We start from the raw sequence: 21,212 nt of genomic DNA on the forward strand, positions 1-21,212 counted from the left end.
GGAGATAGGGATTTTATTCTGAGGTGAAATTAAAGCTTACAGACTTCAAATTCAGCGATACCACACGTAGCTGAGGTCAGATAATGAGGCAGTATACTGAAATCAGGGAAATCAAGTAAAATATAAATACTGAATAGTGATCCTACTGCTTGGCTTCTGGAATAGTAGTAATGAGGCATACTTCTACCACCACTGCTTCCTTTCTCTTCCTCACCTATGATCCAGCAGGAAATTGGTTGATTGGTATCTAAAGAAATTGAATGTTACTGCCATCGAGTCAATTCTGACTCCTAGTGACCCTGTGGAGAGCAGAGCAGACCCTGCGTGGTCTTTTTGTGCCATCCTCTCACCTTCTAGTGCTATATCAGACAATGCTCTGCTGCTGTTCATAGGGTTTTCACAGCCAGTTTTTCCAAAAGTTGGTGGCCAGGTCTTTCTCCTAGTCCCTCTTAGTCTAAAAGTTCCACTGAAATCTATCCACCATGAGTGACCCTACTGGTATCTGAAATACTGGTGGCATAGCTTTCGGCATCACAGCAACATGCAGCTGCCACAGCATGACAACCGACAGATGGTACTGAGAAACAAACCCAGGCCACGGCGGTAAGAGCATTGAATCTTAACCACTAGACCAGAAGGGCTGGCTGAACATTCGAAGACAATGAATGGCCTCAGAAAAAAATCTGCAGGCACATTTATAGATCCCCAACTAAACAGAGATCATCTTGATCACACTTCTGTGTAGCTTACCAGTCTACAAGACCTACCCATGCACCCAAAATTTCCAGTCAGCCCTTTTAGTGCCTCTCTTTTACTTATGATTACTAAGGATCACCTTTGAGGAAAACCTCCACCATGAGAAACAGAATCTAAAATACAGGCTAAGAAGAAACAGACAATTCGGGAAGGAGAAAATTTAAAACAAATAACTTTAAAAACAATAATATCCACAAAAAGAAATAAAAGATGATATTGCATCCATCAAAGGACAGAGTACTATTTTTTTTTTTTTTAAGATTGGCGCCTGAGCTAACAACTGTTGCCAATCTTCTTTTTTTCTTTTTCTTCTTTTCCCCAAAGCCCCTCAGTACATAGTTGTATATTCTAGTTGTAGGTCCTTCTATTTGTGCTATGTGGGACACGACCTCAGCATGGCCTGATGAGCGGTGCCATGTCTGCCCCTGGGATCCGAACCGGAAAAATCCTGGGCCTCCAAAGCAGAGCGCACAAACCCAACCACTCAGCCACGGAGCTGGCCCCCAGAATACTATTTTTAAAAATCAGAAAATAAACAAAGAGTTCCAGGATATTAAATAATACGGTAGCAGAAATAAACAATTGTAATAGAAATATTAATAGTTAAAGGTGAAGAAATTTGCCATAACATAGTTCAGAGGAGAGATTCAAAAGGAGAGAGAAGGTAAGAAGATTGGAACACCAATCTAGGCTGTCCAATGTCTTAAATAGTAGGACCATCAGAAAGAAAGAACAGAAATTGGAAATGAGGTAAAGATAGGAGGAATAATATAAGAAAATTCTGTAAAATTGAAAATCACAGATTTCTGACTGAAAATACATAATTGGTGTTAAGAAACAGGAATAAAAAGGAACCTATTCCAAGGCACTTTCTTTTGAAGTTTCAAAACATCCAGGATAATGAGAAAATTCCAAAAAAGCCTCCAGAGAGGAGAAAATACTTCCCAAAGATTCAAGAATTGGGATGGCAGACACCTCAGGAGTAACATAGAAGCTAAAAGATAGTGCAGTAATGCTGACAAAATTCTAGGAGAAAGTTATTCTATACTCATTTATATATTCCAGACTCTTCCAAACTATTAATAGAATAGAATTAATATTTTAAGACAACTTCTTTGTAGAAATCTGGTTTGATTCTAGGTGGGATTGTAAATTGGTGCATTTTTCTTGGAGACGGTATCTGCCATAAACTGAATATGCCCTTTGATCATCAATTCTACTGCCAGAGATTAAAAAAATGTATTTATTAAACAAATATAGTATCCAGAATAGTATACAGTAGGTATACTAATATACCAAGCACAGGTTTAGGGCCCTGGAGATGTGGTGATGAACAGAACAAAATTTCTTCCTTATGGAGCCTATATTCTACGTAAATTCAGTTAAAGTCACAATTTTAGTTATCTTCATTCAATTGCAGTAGAAATGTGGATGTGCAAAATTGAGAAATTATGGACTAAGAATTTCTAACTTTCATACAAAACTAAGAAAAATTACCCATAAAAAAAAGAAGACATAGTGTATTTAAGTTTGACCTAATGGCCAAGAAGTAAATGAAAGTTCATCTTCTTTCATGCAAATAAGCATTAAAGGAAATAATATGGCAATTTTTACAACATATGCCACAATGAATATTTTCAAAACATATGGAAGAAGCTGTGCATTTTATGTAAAACATAAATGTTAAAGCTAAATTAGATAATTTACATGAAGTTTTTTTGGTTAACGGTATAATTTAACTTCAATAAAATTAATAGTATATCATATATTTTTACATTCTACATTCAATTCGAAGAATAAACACAGCTCAGATTTCAAATATAATATAAGGCAACCAAAACTGAAAGTAAGATCAACTTTACCAAAATTAGAGAAGTTAAATTTTAAATTCTAAAAGTAAGCCACTTTATCTGAGTCACTTAAAAATATCTTCAGGGCACTATTGCATCAATCATAGATAAGAATAATTTACAGCTACTACTCAGGCTCACTTAAAAAGTTAAATTTTAACTAAAATTTGATTCACATCTTAAGGTACACAATGAATGCAAAAACTATAAAAACTAATCAGAGAATACTGACGCTCCCGTTCCATCAGTTATTACAAGAAAGGAAAACTAGGATGTTGCTTTCTGGTCTATAGAGCCATTGCAACATTGTTTATACAAACAAAAAACTGGTAACCACCTGTAAGATCATCAATGGGGATTGGGTTAAGTTAACTATGGTATATATTTTGAAATATGGTGCAGATGTTTTAAAAGAAAGAGGTGTGGGGGCTGGCCCTGTGGCCGAGTGGTTAAGTTCGCGCACTCCGCTGCAGGCGGCCCAGTGTTTCGTTGGTTCGAAACCTGGGTGCGGACATGGCACTGCTCATCAAACCACGCTGAGGCAGCGTCCCACATGCCACAACTAGAAGGCCCCACAACGAAGAATATACAACTATGTACCGGGGGGCTTTGGGGAGAAAAAGGAAAAAATTAAATCTTTAAAAAAATAAAAAATAAAAAAATAAAAGAAAGAGGTGAATTGTAGAGGATAGTTTGGGAAGATGTTCAAGATATTCATTGAAAGAAAAAATATGATTAGTATGTATATTGTGATTTCATTTCTTCAAATTAAAAATATCATTTCTGGTAGAAAGTCATGGTTTGAATGTAGAAACCATTACTTTTCATTTTATATATTTTGGTACTATTCCAATTTTGGGGACAACATTTACCTTTATCTCTGAGGTATTGTTTTTATTATCATTTACTTTAAAAAGTTTTTAAATTTTTTGTTGTGATTTCTCCTTTGTCCCAGAAGTTATTTTGAAGTTTTCTTTTTTTAATTCCAAATATGTTCATTTATGTTTTTGTTATGAACTTTTAACTTAAATACCTTGTGATCAGAGATCATGCACTCTGTGATACCTGTGCCTGTATAGTATAGTGATAAACAACAGACTCTGAAGCCACAATGTCTGGGGTCAAATTCCTACACTGTAACTTAATAGTATAATTTTGGGCAAGTTGTTTACTATATCTGGGCCTCACTTTCTTCATGTGTTAAATGGAGTAATAATATTTTACTACTTCATAGGCCTGCATGAAAGATAAATGAGTTAATACATGCAATGTCTAAAATAGTGCCTGGTGTTTCAGAAGCCCTATATAAGTGTTTACTACTGCTGTTATTGATCATTGTTATTATTACTACTGATATTATTTGAAATTTACAGCAGTTTGCATTTTTGGAATAATGATAATGACTTTTATAAGTGTACTCTAGTTGGTAAACACAGAATTCTGTTCATTGGATCAAACTTGTTAATCTGAAAAATTGTTCAACCTTTTTTTTCCTTCTTTTTTGGTCTGTTTTTGGTATGCTTGATTTATTAATAATTGAGAGAGATGTATTGAAATCTCCTATCCTGATGGTGGCTTTGTCTAGTTCTCACTGTTCTATCAGTTCTTTTTTCAAGCGTATTTCAACGTATTTTGAAGCTGTCTTATTTTAGATATTTTCGTGTTTGAAATCTTTCTGGTAGATTGAACCCTTTATCATTATTTATTTCCCTATCAATCACTGATTACGTTTTTTATGTAAAGTGTCTTGTGTTCAGTGTTAATAGAGGTACGCCGGCTTTCCTATGGGTAGTCTTTGCTCGGCGTATCTTTATTTGTTCACATCTGTGTCTTTGTGCTTTAGGTATATCTCTACACAGCGTTTTGCTAGCTGAATTTTGAAAAGTTTTTAATCTAATATGACAATTTTTATTTGGTGAGTTTTATCCATTTTCATTTAGTGTGATTGTTAATCTATTTCAACTTGTTTTTACAGTATTATTTTTTTGTTGATCTTTGTCTTGCTTCTACTTTTCTTGTTTTCTTTCTTAATTTGTTTTTTAATTTAAAAAATTGGGGGGAGGGGCTTGACCAAGCTTTTGTACGTTTTCTATTTTAATTTCCTTGTCCACTTTTTCTCTCTACGGAGTTTGGTATACGGTGCTCCCTGCTTATCTGTGGTTTCACTTTCCACAGTTTCCATTACCCCATGGTCAACTGCAATTCAAAAATAACACTACATCACAATGCCTGTGTTATTCACTTTACTTCATCTCATCACGTAGGCATTGTGTCATCAGACATCATGAAAAGAAGAAAGATGAGTACAGTACAATAAGATATTTTAAGAGAGAGAGACTGCATTCACTTAACTTTTATTACAGTATATTGTTATAATTGTTTTATTAATTACTGTTGTTAAAATCTCTTACTGTGCCTAATTTATAAATTAAACTTTATCATAGGTATGTACGTATAGCAAAAAATATATATAGGTTTCAGTGCTGTCTAGGCTTCAGGCATCCACTGGGGGCCTAGAACCCCCTGTGGTAAGGAGGGACTGCGGTACATTCTATTTCTATTCTGTTAGTTGTGATTCTTTAAATGATACCATGCATGTTTAATTCTTAAAAGTAACCATCTTCCCCCCCCCCCCAGTTTTATTGAGATTTAGTTTACATATAACATTGTATTAGTTTTAGGTATACAACATGATGTTTTGATATATTGCTAAATGATTACCACAAGGTTAGTTAACATCCATCAACTCACGTAGTTACACATTTTTTCCCTTGTCATGCGAACTTTAAAATCTGCTCTCTTATCCAAAAAAGTAACCATCTTGATTTTCTTTCAAAACAATGGAAATACTTTATAACAATTTACCACTGATCTTTTCTTTCTGAACTTAAATATTATCTGACGTTTCTCTTCTTTGTGTTTAATCTCACAAATCAGACACTGGTATACTATCGTTTTACACAAGCAATGTTGATGTAGATTTGTCTGCATATTTACCTTTCCCCATTGTATTCCAGTCCATCCTTCTGCAATGATTTTCCTTCCTGTAGTACAGTTTTTTAAGAACTTTATTTAAAACAGGTCTCTTGATAGTAAATGCTCTCAATTTTTGTATATCTCTATAACCGTCTTTGTTTCATGTTCATTCTTGAAGGAGAGTTTGGTATATATGCCATTATAGGTTGGTGGTTATTTTCTCTCAACATTTTATAGTTAATATCTACTTTGTTCTGGATTCCTTTGTTATTAAGAAGCTTGCTCTTATTCTGTTCTTCCTTTGTGTGAAATCTTTTCACTTTTTTTTTTTTTTTTTAAGATTGGCACCGGGGCTAACAACTGTTGCCAATCTTTTTTTTTTTCCTGCTTCATCTCCCCAAACCCCTCCTGTACACAGTTGTATATCATTAGTTACACGTCCTTCTAGTTGTGGGATGTGAGACGCTACCTCAACGTGGCCTGACGAGCAGTGCCATGTCCGTGCCCAGGATCCGAACCCTGGGCCGCCGCAGTGGAGCACGCGAACTTAACCACTCGGCCACAGAGCCGGCCCCTCTTTTCACTTTTTATGGATGCTTTCAAATTATTTTCTTGGTCTTTGATAAGCAATTTTACTAAGCTGTGTTTAAGCCTGAGTTTGTTTTTTTATCCTGCTTGAACATGTTATGCTTCTAGATCTTTAGGTTTGTGGTTTTCATCAGTTCTGGTAAATATTCTACTGTGGATTCTTTAAATATTGCCCTTTCTTACATTCTCTGAATTTTCTCCTTCTGGGTCTCCAATCAGACATATATTAGACTTTCTCCTTCTCTCACTCATGTTTCTGCTAAAGCTCTCAAAATATTGTATCTTACCTGTCTTTCCTGTATTCTGAGTAAATTGTTTGGCTATATATTCTAGGTTATAATTCCCTCTTTAACAGTGTCTAAACTGATATTTAATCCATTTATAGTATCTGATTTCACCAATTTTTATTCTACATTTGTAGTTGTATTATTTATTTTTTCAGGTCTTTCTTTTCATTCCTGATTATCTTCATCTTTACAATTACATTCTTTATTTCTTTAATCATTTTATACTTAGCTATTCAATGTTCTATATATGTGACAGTTTCGATGATAGCACTGCTTCTGGGTCTAAATCTTTTATTTCTGGTTTCTGCTGACACTCTGTCATAGGGGCATACCTTCTGGTTTATCAGAGTAATCTATGTGAGGTAGTGCTAGATTTTACTTTGTAAGAATTCTATGGGCCTAATTTAAGGGAAATTCTTTCCTCTTAAAGAGAGATTATTTTTGCTTGTGCTTTGGCCAGGAGCCAGGGGTCACCCACATCCAGGATTGTGTAGCTTTGTGTAAGTACTTCTAAATGTAGAATTTCTGGATCCTAGATTACTATGCACATTAAAATTTTGCTGTATAGTGTTAAATTTTCTTCAAATAAGGTTATACTGATTTCAGCCCCACCAGCAGTATTTGAAAGTGATTTTTACTTTTTCCCTGTATAGTCTCATCACTGTGTTGCAATATTTGCCATTTTGATAGACAAAAAATGTTCATTGGTTTAATTGGCATTTCTGTAAATATTAATACCTTAGCATCTGTTTATGGTTAGTCTACTATGAAGTGTCTGTTAATTCTCTTTGGTCATTTTTCTCTTGGTGATGTTTGTCTTTTTCATATTGTTTTATAAGTGCACTTTTAATATGAAGAATAGTAACCTTTTGTCATGGCTTGCAAATATTTTTTCCAAGTTAGTCTTTTGTTTATAATTTTTTTTTGCCTTTACACTTTAAACCTTTGTGTACTCAGATCTGTCAGTCTTTTGAAAGACTACCTTCTGATTGCAGATTTCCTGAAGCTGCTAAGCTATTCATTCATAATATTTTTAGATAATGCAAATTAAAATTGATGAAAAAAAATTCTCACGGGAAGGGAAGAAGGGCCTCAGTATGATTTATATAGATTTGAATTTTTCTGTTTCTTAGTCATTCTGTGTGTCACTTATCACAAACTTCCTCAATTCCATTTGGGAAATAATTTCAATTTCAACAATAAGTTTCAAACGTACAGTGTACTTTTAGTATGGCAAAAGGTTCACCCTTACAGACCTTGGTCTGTTTTTTCAGAGAAGACAAATTATATTCATTTATCCTTTATGAATAAACAAAACTTGCTTTGTTAATCTCAGAAGAAATTTCCAAGAACCTTAAGTGTTAACTTCTTCACAGTGTGATATTTAAAGTACTTACAACTGTGGGTTTTTTGCACTGCAGAGCAAGCTCTAGTTTAGATAGAAACAGGAATGTGATGGAGGCCCAAATGATTCTTTTCCGTATTTTTGTAGGGCAAATGAAAAGAACTAAATGTGCTGAAATTGATGTTGAGACACCAGACTCCATTCTGGTTAATACAAATCTACGAGCACTGATCAACAAACACACCTTTTCAGTCCTTCCTGGAGATTGCCAACAGCGATTGCTTTTACTACTTCCAGAGGTGGATCGACAGGTGCGTTATTTCAAGCATGAGCAGTTTTATAACCCTTCAGAGGCTTCCTTCACTCATCTCCTTTAGAACTCCTTAAGACTTTTTAAATAGTTTTTTTTATGTGTATCTATAAAGAAGTGGTATCAAAGATACAAAACAAGAAGTAAGAATATTTTTATATAAGTTTTCTTAATAGGTTGTCCCTGTATGGCTTATCAAGGAAAAAAACTCTCTTATCCGAGTGTTAAGATCATGAATAAAATTTGCATAGCTATCATATTAGGTTGTAGGCATCCATAGAATACAGTTCAGGAGGAAGAGTTATGTCGTTTAAGACATTGAACAGGGGGTTTTGAATGGAATTTTTTGAAAGGATTAAGAATATTAATTATTTTCATTCTTTCATTAAGTTTTTCTAAAACATTTGTTGCTTTTGTAATAAAGAACTTTAAAAACCCAATATAAGTTACACTGTTTTACAAAATGGTAGCTAGGGGGCCAGCCTCACGGCCTAGTGGTTAAGTTCGTGTGCTCTGCTTCAGCAGCCCAGGTTCGGTTCCCAGGCGCAGACCTACACCACTCATCAGTGGCCATGTTGTGGTGGTGACCCACATACAAAATGACGATTGGAACAGATGTTAACTTAGGGTAAATCTTCCTTGGGTTGGGGGAAGGTAGCTAGAAGAAATACCAAAGGTTTGGGAAGAGTCCAGGAAGGGACCAGAGAGACTTAGCTTGGTCAGGAGTAAGGTAAAGGTCTGAGACTTGGGCTTTCATCAAGGAAAGAGTGACTGACAAGACATCCCCCCCTCGTGATCTTCTGTTTCCTCCTCTGCAAAAGAAGATAGGACCATTTTGATTTTCTAAGTTTTATTCAGTTTTGAGATTTTTTGTTCATTATTATTTCCAAATACTTAGTATATTCTAAGCAATCTGATAGCCACTTCCTTTTTCTAATCATTATTAAGACAAGTTGAGAGAGGGGTGTTTTCCCTAGTTTACAGTAAGAGAAGAGATATATTCCCTAGTTTATAGTAAGAGGTTAATGGTAGGTAAGTAAGTAAGCTTTAGACTAAAGAAAAGAATAAGGGAAGGGTGTGGGTTAAAACACCCTCTTCAGATATATTTGAAGGTCTCTCATACGAAAGAGGTAAACTTATTTGTTTTTCCAGAAAGCAGATTTGGAAAAAATAACTTTTTTTTTTTTTTAACAGTGGGAGCTGTTAAGCTGTGGAATGGATTGACTTGTGATGGGGTAACTTGCTCATCACTGGCATATTCAAGCAGAGGTTGGATGACCTGTTCTCATAGGGAAGGCTGTTACCCCTCTGCCAAACTCTAGAATACGAATCAGCAGTCAGCAGACTATAGCCCTCAGGCCAATTTCAGCCCTGCCTGGTTTTGTTTTTTTTTTTTTAGTTTTTATTTATTTATTTTTTTTTGAGGAAGATTAGCCCTGAGCTAACATCTGTGGCCAGCACTCCTCTTTTCACTGAGGAAGACTGGCCATGAGCTAACATCCATGCCCATCTTCCTCTACTTTATATGTGGGATGCCTACCACAGCATGGCTTGCCATTCGGTGCCATGTCCGCACCCGGGATCTGAACTGGTGAACCCCAGGCCACTGAAGCGGAACATGTGCACTTCACTGCTGTGCCACTGGGCTGGCCCCCCACTGCCTGTGTTTATAAATAAAGTTTTATTGGCATACAGCCACTCCCATTTGTTTACATTTTATCTATAGCTACTTTTGTACTACAATGGCAGAATTAAGTAGTTGTAACAGAGGCCATATGGCCTGCAAAGCCTAAAGTATGTGCAGTCTATCCTTATTCGTATCTTGTGTCTTATGTCCTTAAGTAAGATTTTAGGGTTTTAAACCAAGATAGGAAATGCAAAATCTCTAATATAAAGAAGGATCTTAAAACCTTTTGGCAAGACATCACAAATCAAGTCAGTAGACACGTATAGATTGGGGGAAATATGCTTAACACATGTGACAGCTTTACTATGAATAATATGTAAAGGATTCTCACAAATTGATAATAAAAATAAGCAACCTCATAAAAGAATGAGCAAATGATAGGAATTGGCATTTCACAAGATGGCAAATCTAGTCAATAAACATGCAAAAAGATGCACAAAACTCTTAACAGTCAGGATAAGGGAAATTTTTACCATTTCAAACCCATCAGATTGGCAAAAACTAAATAGCGTGTTAACATCTGTTGTTCACGAGATAAAAGGGTTTGCTTATTTATTTCTAGTAGAAATTTGAATTGTTAGCCTTTTTGGGAAGTAATTAACAAAATCTAGTTATACACACACAAATATTTCTTTGCCCTCAGAGCCTATCCGATAAAAATAAAAGTACTAGTATATTCATCTTTACCAGAATGCTTATTGCAGCTTTGTTGATTTTGGAAAAACGTTGTAAACAATATGTTTATGATTAGGAAATTGCTAAGTGAATTAAGGTACATTCATACAATGAAATAATTTGCAGTTGTTTAAAGGAGCTAAAACTATGCCGGTTGACTAGGAGAAACTTCCACAGTGTATTACATGAAAAAAGTAAGATTCAGAGCAGTATATGTAACTTGGTAACCGTTTTATAAAACAAATAATAAACCTCTCAGAAAAAAAACTCTTACATATGTATTTATTTGTTTGCAGATGATTCTTTGAGTATAATTAATCAATGGGGAATGGAATTGAAAGGAGAGGAAGAAGGGAGGAGAGGTAAACAGAAAAGACATTTTTTAGAAAAAAATGATATTATATTATAAAATAGAAGTGTCCATAATAAGCAGCATGGAATGATATATTCGTGTTTATATAAAATTAAATGTACATGCATTCTTTTCTAAAAAAGAAAGGAAAGTCAAATTCCACATGCTGTGTTTGGCTTTCTTGGTAAGCTTTTGTTGGCTTATTTTTTGACCCAGATTGGTCCAGATGGTCTGATGAAGTTAAATGGCTCAGCCCTTAACAATGAGTTCTTCACTTCAGCAGCCCAAGGCTGGAAGGAAAGACTCTCAGAAGGTAAGTGTTCAACTTTATGTGTCTCCTAGGATATGTATGCACTTGGAGCCACCATGAGGGCGTATTGACACTTCTGTGCCTCAAAGTGTCTGAGCAGTTTTGGAAAGCAAAGGATAGGATGTTTCCATCGGGTAGAACTAGCTATCCTGTGTGAAACATGTTGGTAGACTACTATCCGGAGCCTGTGTAACCAGGGCTCTGGATGGAGCCCAGCAATGTGGTTCTTTAAAAATTTAAAGTCACCTGGAAAACTAAAAATTACAGACTTTTAGGCCCTATTCCCAAAGATTCTGATTCAGTTAATTCTAGTTTAACGCCTAGGAATTGGAATTTTAATAAGCTCCCTACTAAGCAGAGTGTAGAATTAGAGTTATTTTATGGTGCTGTGAATCATGGTTTGATAAGCAGCAAGATAACCTGTTTATTACTACTCACCCTCAATGAAAATAATAGTAAAAAGAATCACTAAGAACTTTTTAACAAACAACTTTGTTGAGACATGTTTCACATACTCTAAAATTCATCCCTTTGAAGTGTATAGTTCAGTGACAGAGAATTTGAGTAAAGGTAGATAGTGACCAAGAATTCCTGGCCATGGTCACTGTTTTGCCAGGTATGCCATGTTTCTAATTCTGAGCTAACAAATTTACTGAGGGTAAATTAGAAAGTATAAAAAAGCGATTGATTGATTGCATTTGCGCAGCATATAATGTCAGTCACTATTAGCAGTTCTTAACCCTGACTGCTCATTATAATCACTTGTGGTGTTTTTTTTTGTTTTTTTTTTAAGATTGGCACCTGAGCTAACAGCTGTTGCCAATCTTTTTTTTTTTTTCCCCTGCTTTTTTCTCCCCAAATCCCCCTGGTACATAGTTGTATATTTTATTTGTGGGTCCTTCTAGTTGTGTCATGTGGGACGCCACCTCAACATGGCCTAATGAGCGGTGCCATGTCCGCACCCAGGATCCGAACCCTGGGCCACCGAAGCAGAGTGCACGAACTTAACCACTCAGCCACGGGGCTGGCCCCACTTGTGGTGTTTTTAAAAATACTGGCGTCCAGGCCCCACTCTCAATGATTTTCTTTTAATTGATCTAGAGTAGTGCCTGAGCTTCAGTGTTTTGTTTTGTTTTTTAAGCTTCCGCAAGTGATTCTAATGTGCAGCCATTATTAAAACCACTGGCTATATTATTATTTCATTTTTTTAATTGAAGTATAATTGATGGACAATATATTAATTTCAGGTGTACATCATAGCAGTTTGTATTGGTATACATTACAAAATGATCACCACAATGCCTAGTTACCATCTGTGACCGTACAAAGTTATTACAATATTATTGATTATATTCCCTATGTACATTATATCCCCAAGTATTTTATAACTAGAAGTTTGTACTTCTCAATCCCCTTCGCTTATTTCACTTGCCCCTCCAACCCCTTCCCCTTCTGGTATCCACCAGTTTGTTTCCTAATCTATGAGTCCGTTTCTGTTTTGTTTTGTTTGTTCATTTGTTTTGTCTTTTAGATTCCACATATAAGTGAAATCGTATGGTATTTCTCTTTCTCTGACTTGTTTCACTTAGCGTAATACCCTCTAGGTCCATCCATGTTGTCACAAATGGCAAGATTTTATTCTTTTTTTCTGAGTAATATTTCATTACACACACACACACTCTCTCTCTCTCTCTCTCTCTCTCTCACACACACTACATCTTCTGTATCCACTCATCGATCAATGGGCACTTTGGTTTCTTCCATATCTTGGCTATTATAAATAATGCTGTAGTGAACATAGGTGCATACGTCTCTTCAAATTAGTGTTTTCGTTTTCTTTGGATAAGTACTGGATCATCTAGTAGTTCTATTTTTAATTTTGGGAGGAACTTTCATACTCTTTTCCATAGTGGCTATACCAATTTACATTCCCACCAACAGTGTATGAGGGTTCCCTTTGCCCCACATCCTTTCCAACACTTGTTATTTCTTGTCTTTTTGATAATATGTCTTTTCAAGTCCTCTGCTCATTTTTTAATTGGGTTGTTTGTTTGATATTAAGTTGTGTAATTTCTTTATCTATTTTGGACATTAACCCCTTGTCAGATGTATGATTTGCAAATATTTTTTCCATTCAGTAGGTTGCCATTTCATTTTGTTGATGGTTTCCTTCGCTGTGCAAAAGTTTTTTAGTTTGATGTAATTCCATTTGTTTATTTTTCATTTGTTGCCCTTGCCTGAGGAAACTAGTCCAAAAAAATATTGCTAAGACTGACGTCAGAGCTGACTGCCTGTGTTTTCTTTGAGGAGTTTTATGGTTTCAGGTCTGACATTCAAGTCTTTAATCTGTTTTGAATTTATTTTTGTACATGGTGTAAGATTGTGGTCCAGTTTCATTTTTTTGCATGTGGCTATCCAGTTTTCCCAGTATGATTTATTGAAGATACTGTCTCTTCCCCATTGTATATTCTTGCCTCTTTTCTCATAGATTAGTTGACCATATATGTGTGGGTTTTATTTCTGGGCTCTCTCTTTGATTCCATTGATCTATGTGTCTTTTTAAATGCCAGTACCATACTGTTTTGATTTCTATAACTTTGTAGTATAGTTTGCAAACAGGGAGTCTGATACCTCCAGCTTTATTCTTCTTTTTATTATTTTTATTTTAAATATTACACTTGTTTTTCAGTACACATGGAATACAAACTAACACTTGTAAAGTTATGTCAAGTTATGCCAAGGAATAGCTTAAAACAAGTATGAGAAGCTTTAAAATAAATACATTTATAAGGAGAACATTAGGAATGCTGTTCATTGCTTAGTTTTTGTCAGATCACTAACAGAGTTAATTGGTCAGCTAATTAATATCTATATTGTTCACTGTAATTGTTGACTTTTCCCCTCCTGTTTTGCTTTTTAGAACAAATTCTGTGTAGAAGAGATCTCTTGCTGATTACTTTCGTCCTTTCTCGTTCTTAAAGATTTCCTTGAACGGGGACTCCTTTTTTCCTGAGAGAACTGAAATCACATAAGCTGTTTAAAATATACTCATCAGTACTTTTCTTTACCAATAATTTGATAAAGGATTTATGGCTCCACCCCCCCCCCCCCCCCCAGTTTTTTTAAGTAGATATTATCAACAATGATACCTTGATTATTATTAGTGTTACTTTTTTTGGCATATGAGCAGTCACTGCTATACTTATAGTCATGTGATATTTTATCAGCAGCAAAATCTTTAAACACTGTACACATGTGAACAGAATTCAGTACTTTTTATTCCTAATTCTATCAACAAAAGAGCAGAAGTTCTGGGTCGGATTCTGACAACCAAATTCCTGTTCTCCTACTCGTATGCCCAGAACTATAATACCCACTGTCCTCTAACACTTTTCCCTCTTCTTAGCCCCAGGAAGTCTTAGACTTCAGGTCTGTCATTTCCACCTCTTATTCCCTAAGGTCCTGGGTACTATAAAAGGGAACAGCCTTTCTGAGCCACAAGTTTGAAAATCGCCTACCAAGCACATTCAGTCTTCTCTGCTGATGGAGTGAGAAAGATTGAGGTAGTTGATAGTATATGCAAATAAGTGGCATAATCAGAGCAGCTGGGTCTTTTGCGTGTTGAGTGTCTTGTTGCTAGGGCACTAGACTGGTACAATTTCTGGAACCATTAGAAAACTGACAACTCCAAAATAACTCCCTACCTTTTTACTGGAACTTCAACTGTCTTTAAGCAGGGCCATAGCTGTTCATTATGCAGTTAGAGTTAAAAGGCCTACAATAACAAGTTTCCTTGGAGAAACAGAACTTTAATAACATGCCCAGTGGCATTATTTATTGAAAGCACATGACTGTTTTTCTGTTGGAAGAGAAATCACAAATTCAAGGTTGGTGATAAAAGAAATCTGTAGGAAATAAGATGTTTGGAGCAGGCAGGAGGAAGTGGTATGAGGAATACCCAGAGAAAAGGCCCAGTTGACCTCAGCTGAGTACTGAAAACTACATGGAGTGGTGTAAAAGTATTTTTATTTTGCTTAATGGCATTTAGATACTTCTTTGCAGTGAGGAATTTGGGGAAATTTCTGCTACTTTCATATCGTAGTATTCTGACTCTCGCATGAATCTTCCATGATTTACAAATAGTTAAAAGTTACAAACAGCATATTTCTGTTGAATATCTTTTTTTTTTTTTTGGTACATTACAGGTGAGTTTACACCTGAGATGCAGGTGAGAATTCGACAAGAGATTGAGAAGGAGAAAAAAGTAGAGCCATGGAAAGAACAATTCTTTGAAAGCTACTATGGTCAGAGGTAATATCAAGACAGGTTCTGTAAACCAAATGTTAATTCCTACGTATCTGTCATGTGGTGCTTCATCTTACTACCTTTCCAGAAAATCTAGTCCTCAGTTTCCTTCTGTTTTTTCACCAATTCTTCTTTACCAAGAAAATCTTTTCTTTTTATGAATCTCAGGTGCACAGAATTGGATTACTTATAATCCTTGACTCTTAACACATTACCATTGTGGGTGGAGTGGTTTCTTTAAAAAAAAAAAGAAAAAGAAAAGAGATTTTATCTTGAATTAGAGTCCTTTTCTTTGAATAGATTGACTTTTCTTCCAGTAACTTTATAAGATATAAGAATACTGAAGTTCTGTATATTTTGTATAATAGTTAATTATCCCACAATATAACTTATCCAGAATCATTAAGGAATCCTGTAATACAGACCTTTGTATCCAACATGTAATCAAACAGCTTCTCTTCTGTAGAAGGCACTCTAGGAGATAGATATGCATAGCTGGATCTGTGTACAAACCTTGTTTTCAAGGAGCCATAGTCTAAATCAGTTTTTTTCCTAACAAAAAATCCAAATGAAATCTTACTGGGGACATTTAAATAGATGACAGTGGAGCTATATTGTTTGAAATAGGATGGAACACCCAGAGTGTTACTTGTTTGTTAGTCTCCCTTCCTTCCTTCTGCATACCTACTACCAACCCTGAAGGAGACTCAGTAACTACAGCTTGAGAAGTGGTGGCTCTTTTTTCTTATCTCCAAGTAGTATTCATTGATCGCCTTCAGGGTCGTTTAGGAGGTGATTCCTAATGAGATTGAGTCTCATACAGATTTTTCTACATTCTTGGTATAAATTTTGAGCTCTTCTATGGAAATGATGGTGTATACATTTAGACCATTATTATGGGTAGCTATTATTCCATGAATATTGTTCATTCCCTCATTGTTAGGCAGATAGAGCATTACAGCAGTTCTTGGGTCTGTCTTTTCAGCTGTTACTTTTCACCTGCTTTTATAGCAGGACTCTTTGATTACTATCCTGTTTTATCCTTAGCCATTCCATCTCAGAGGTGCAGTACTGATTATTTGAAGTCACCAAAGAGAGCTACATTGTTTTTGCCTGTTAAACAGTATTCCGAAACATTAGGAGGAGTCTCTAGTGACCCTACAGAGTAGCCTCGCTCTGAGCCAGCCCATGCTGTGGAAGTCCCAATTGGCCTGAAGGGTAGCTCCCAGCATAGCTCATAGACACTCGATCTCAGAATTTTAGAGCTATACCAAGTGAAATTTAAACAGATTTTCTAAAAACCAAGAGTTATAATTCGCAACCTCTGGATAACATTGACAGCCAGCTCTCCTACTGTCTCCTCAGGGTTTCTTAGATTTCTTGGGCCAGCCTTTCTACAGCTACTGCAGAACAGAGTTGATCACAGTCCAGACTCACCATCGCAGGGTACATGAGTCTTGGCCTTCCCTTGTGGGTAGTCTGTGATGCATGCCTCTAGACAATGTAGGCCCTTTATAAGCAGAAGTAATCATAATAATTAATATTATTGAGCTCTTATTATGTGCTAAGTACTGTTGTAAGTACTTTACATACATTAACTTAATCATCATAGCAGCACTATGAAGTGATTAACCTTAGTGTGCAATTGAAGAAACTGAGGTACTGAAGACTTACTTAAGATCACAGAGATAGTCAGTATCAGAGCCCACATTTGAATCCAGGTACTCTGACTCCAGAACCTTCACTAATAATAATCGTGAAGAGAATATGCGAATAATACTTACTATGTGTCAGAGGTTCTTCTAGGCATTGCCATATACCATTATCTCATAGTGCATTCAGTGACACGGGTCATTTCTCAACTAGAACATTTCTTTCTTCTACCTTTTAGTTCTGGCCTGAGCCTTGAGGATTCAAAGAAATTAACGGGTTCACCCAGTGATTCCAAAGTAAAGAAAACCCCAGCTGAGCAACCAAAATCCATGCTTCCTTCAGAGGCCTCTCCTGTCAGTGTAGTCCCAGTAATTCCCCAGTTAGAGTCTAAAGAAGAAGTACCAATGCCATCACCAGTCAGAAAAGAGGAGCACGAAAGCCAAGATAAGGTGCAGCCAAGCTCCAAATCCACAGAGCCCCTACTTTCCTCAGCTAGCAATGCAAATGAGCTTAGCAGTGTTCTTTCCATCAAGTGCCCAAAGGACGAGGATCATTTGGAGCAGAAGCCAGTTGCCTCTGCTGAACAGGAGTCTGAGAAGGAGAATCATCTCACTACAGCCTCTAATTATAACAAAAATGAAAGCCAGGAAGCTTTAGTTACATCTCCGAGCAAATCCAAGAGTCCTGAGGTGGAAAAACCAATAATGAAGCCCATAGTAGAAGCAAGTCCACAGGAGGCCACTATGAAAGAGCTTCCGTCGGCTCTGGTTGACCACAGCCCAGAAAGCCTCAAGAGGAAAGCTTCTCTCACCCAAGAAGAGTCCCCTATGAGCTGGGAGAAGCGGCCACGTGTCACAGAGAATCGCCACCACCAGCAGCCATTTCAGGTCTCGCCACAGCCCTTTCTCAATAGAGTGGACAGGATCCCGGTGCGAAAAGTACCACCTCTCAAGGTAAGAGAATGGGAAGAATTGAAAAAGAGACATGCTCGGAGCACAAAGTTTTTGGTCATACCTGCTAAATTTCAAGTAATTTGTGGTGTTTCTGAATGCAGAAGCAATTATTTATATTTGATATTAATAAACAGGCATTTAGAACTGCATTCCTGCATATCTTTATTAGTGTTGTAATAAGTAAGATACCTGGATAGCTAATGTAAACCACCTCCACCCACCCCCTGCTGGCTACTTTTGTATCCCAAGACAGTTATGAAAAATTCTGTCTCATGACAAAATAAGTATGATAATAAACACGAGGACGCCTTTGATGTGATCAAGAGATCATGTCTTTGTACCAAGAGCCATGATATTTAAGCATACCTTTGGCCCTTTTCCTACTGCCGTAACTGATCTGATTTTCTGTGGATCTAGAACTACCTTTAGTTCCATCCGTTTAAAGAAAATGTGTGTGACAGCCATGAGTCACTACTGTTTACTCAAGGGACATTGAGTAACCGATGCAAGATGGAATAGCCTTACTCTGCTCTACTGCTTAGGATATGTCATTACCTTCCATTTCAGCCTTATATTGCTGCATATCAAATCTTTCAAATTCCCATAGCAGTATCTCTATCTTAGTATAGAAAGACTGCATCCAACCAGTAGTGAGCCCTTTTAAACCTAAACGCATTTTTTCTTCTGATCTAAAGGTTTATTAATATTTGGGTTTGTGCTTAATATCAATTTGCAGTCTACTCATTCATTTAATAAATAGTATTTATTAATACTATTGTGTCTACTATGAGCCTAGGCACTGGGTATCATTTATTCACATTAGAATATAAATAGAAAAATAAACCAAATAGAAATACTTTTTTTCCCTTTTTTATTTAACTTAGATGAAGCAGTTAGTTCTGTTAGGAATATGCTTGGAAACACTCAGTTACTAGTACTTGGCCCATTTCATGCACTGTGTGACTTCTCTCTCGTTCATTTTGCTTCTTATTACTAATAGTATGATGTTCTTCATTACTTTTTTATTTTAAGATTTGTAGTTTCAGCACTTAAGGATCTCTCTTGTTTTTCTTATTTTTTTATACTTTTCTACCATTAACATACACATTCATGCTTTGGCGTAGATTCTGATTTTTATGATAATCACATTTACTATTTTTATAAAAGTATTAGAAACTTTTCTTTAAAGAATGTTTATCAGAACCTACCTCCAAACCTGAAAGCTGAGTTACAGTTTAGATTACTTTTTATAAATGACACCGAGTCAGACCTATCATTTCTCTTTCCTTATCTGTAAAGAGACTGAATTACATCATATTCAGTCTGCTTCCTGCTGATCCAACGAGGCAGGCTGTACACTGAAAACTTAAATCCACTGTGACCAAATTAGTATTATTTAATTTTTTTCCTTTTACTTTTCTTCTCCTTCCTCATCCCCTCCAAAAGACTTTCTACCGGAAGCTGCTTTCGTACCTCTCTCACCTTAGACTCTCTTTCAAATCCCACTCTCAGACAAAGCCTAGCATAATTTATAACCAAACAAAGCCTTTCCAACAAAATGTAAGTAGAAAAACAAAATTTGAATTTTATTACAGTGTTACACATGTATATGTATATGGAAATTATATATGTTATATATATATAATATAACATATAATATGTGCAGAGAGAGATGGAAAATTCTCACACACATTATATATTTTCCATTCAGTATACATTTAAAAAGAAAAGAGTCGATTCCTTTGCTATCCCAGGGTAGGACTTCTCAGTAAGTTAAATTGTTCAGTTGTCATCAGTGCCTAAACAGCTTTGAGTGTTTTGTGCTTAGAAAAACTAGAACATCTTATTTATTCCACATAAACAGGTAGTAGAGCTATTTACATAAATAACTGAAACATTATTTTTAAGTATTAAAACTTTTTATTTTAGCCACTTTTAATGATTGTCCTTATTTAGTCAACATATAATTAATGATTTTTAGTCATTATGATAGATATCGTTTATTGTCTAGATGTGTTGTTACTCTCAAGATTATTCTAATGTGAGACTGTCCCTATGTACAATTCCTCTAAACAACTGTGCTTTTGCTTTCTTATAGTTTTTAGTTTTATCTATTTTTTCCCCTTATTAGTGGTCTCTTCTAAATGATAGTACTAAGGGGCAACAGTTGCTTCTTTTTTTTGCTTTGAGCGGCTTCTAAAATACTGTGTGCAAGTGGGTGTAAAATAGATTCAGCTTTAAGAGAGAGATTAGCTACATTTCATGATGTGAAATATGTGGACTTCGGACAACTGTTACACGACCCCACAGCTCTAACTTCTGAACGACAGAGTATCATTTTTCAGGGCTGCTGACCTTTTGAGAAGCGGTTATTGCAAATAATGAAAAATCTTTAGTAACTTTATTATTCTTAATTTAAGGAGTTCCAGAAAGATGACATGCATTTTCTTGGAGATGAGTGGCTTTTTTTTTTTTCAGTTAAATGGCCTAGAACATCTGTAACAGTTATTTGCTCCTTTAAACTCTACCAGCTACTAGAAGGGTCTAGATCTTGATGCATTCTAATTAACTCCAGTAGCTCTCAAAGTATTGTTTCAAACAGAAGTCAAATTCCTTTCAGATGTGATATTTTATGATACTAAAATCAGTGGTTTCAAACATGATGATGCATCTGAATCTCACAAGAAGCTTTTTAGAAAAGCATTTTTTCCCTAGAGGTTGTAAATTGCAAATTTTGGGATAGGAGTCCGAGTATATATATATTTGAAAAGTTCCACAAGTAAGTATAATGTCAGCTAGGATTAAGAATGACTGTTAAACATACACGTACTCCCTGGTGTAGGTGGGCAGAGTGGAGTTCACCTGTGGATCACACACTGTCTTCCTTCCAGTGCTATTTAGAAGCCTTTGTAACTTGAGATAATTCAGCCTTTATGCTTTGCTGTGCGTACAGGGGGCGGGGTGGGGTGGGAGCTTGGTGGTGTACCAGAAGAGAGCAAGAATTTTCCCCTGGACTTTGGTAGTAAAGCTAAGAAGTAAAAGACAGTAATGATGTGCTACTTCTTTCTTTCTGTTTCTCTCTTCTCTCACACACACGTTTGAAAATGCAGATAGCATAGAAAGTTCTGTATCTTAAATAATAAGCAGTTGTGAGTAGTAGTGACA

The 21,212-nt window shown here is 35.9% G+C and overlaps 1 protein-coding gene across 4 annotated transcripts in view; it reads left to right on the plus strand.

The window, feature by feature from the left end:
* The window catches only part of ASXL2 (ASXL transcriptional regulator 2), a 161,525-nt gene that overhangs the window by 129,192 nt on the left and 11,121 nt on the right, over positions 1-21,212 (plus strand). For all 4 annotated transcript variants that reach the window (XM_005600159.4, XM_070235772.1, XM_005600161.4 and 1 more), the window contains 4 exons: positions 7,950-8,113; positions 11,043-11,139; positions 15,342-15,447; positions 17,333-18,047. In XM_005600159.4, the coding sequence (XP_005600216.3) occupies positions 7,950-8,113; positions 11,043-11,139; positions 15,342-15,447; positions 17,333-18,047 (1,082 nt within the window). The remainder of the gene's footprint in view (positions 1-7,949; positions 8,114-11,042; positions 11,140-15,341; positions 15,448-17,332; positions 18,048-21,212) is intronic.

Source organism: Equus caballus, chromosome 15 (assembly GCF_041296265.1).
Source record: "Equus caballus isolate H_3958 breed thoroughbred chromosome 15, TB-T2T, whole genome shotgun sequence".
NCBI classification, from domain to species: domain Eukaryota; kingdom Metazoa; phylum Chordata; class Mammalia; order Perissodactyla; family Equidae; genus Equus; species Equus caballus.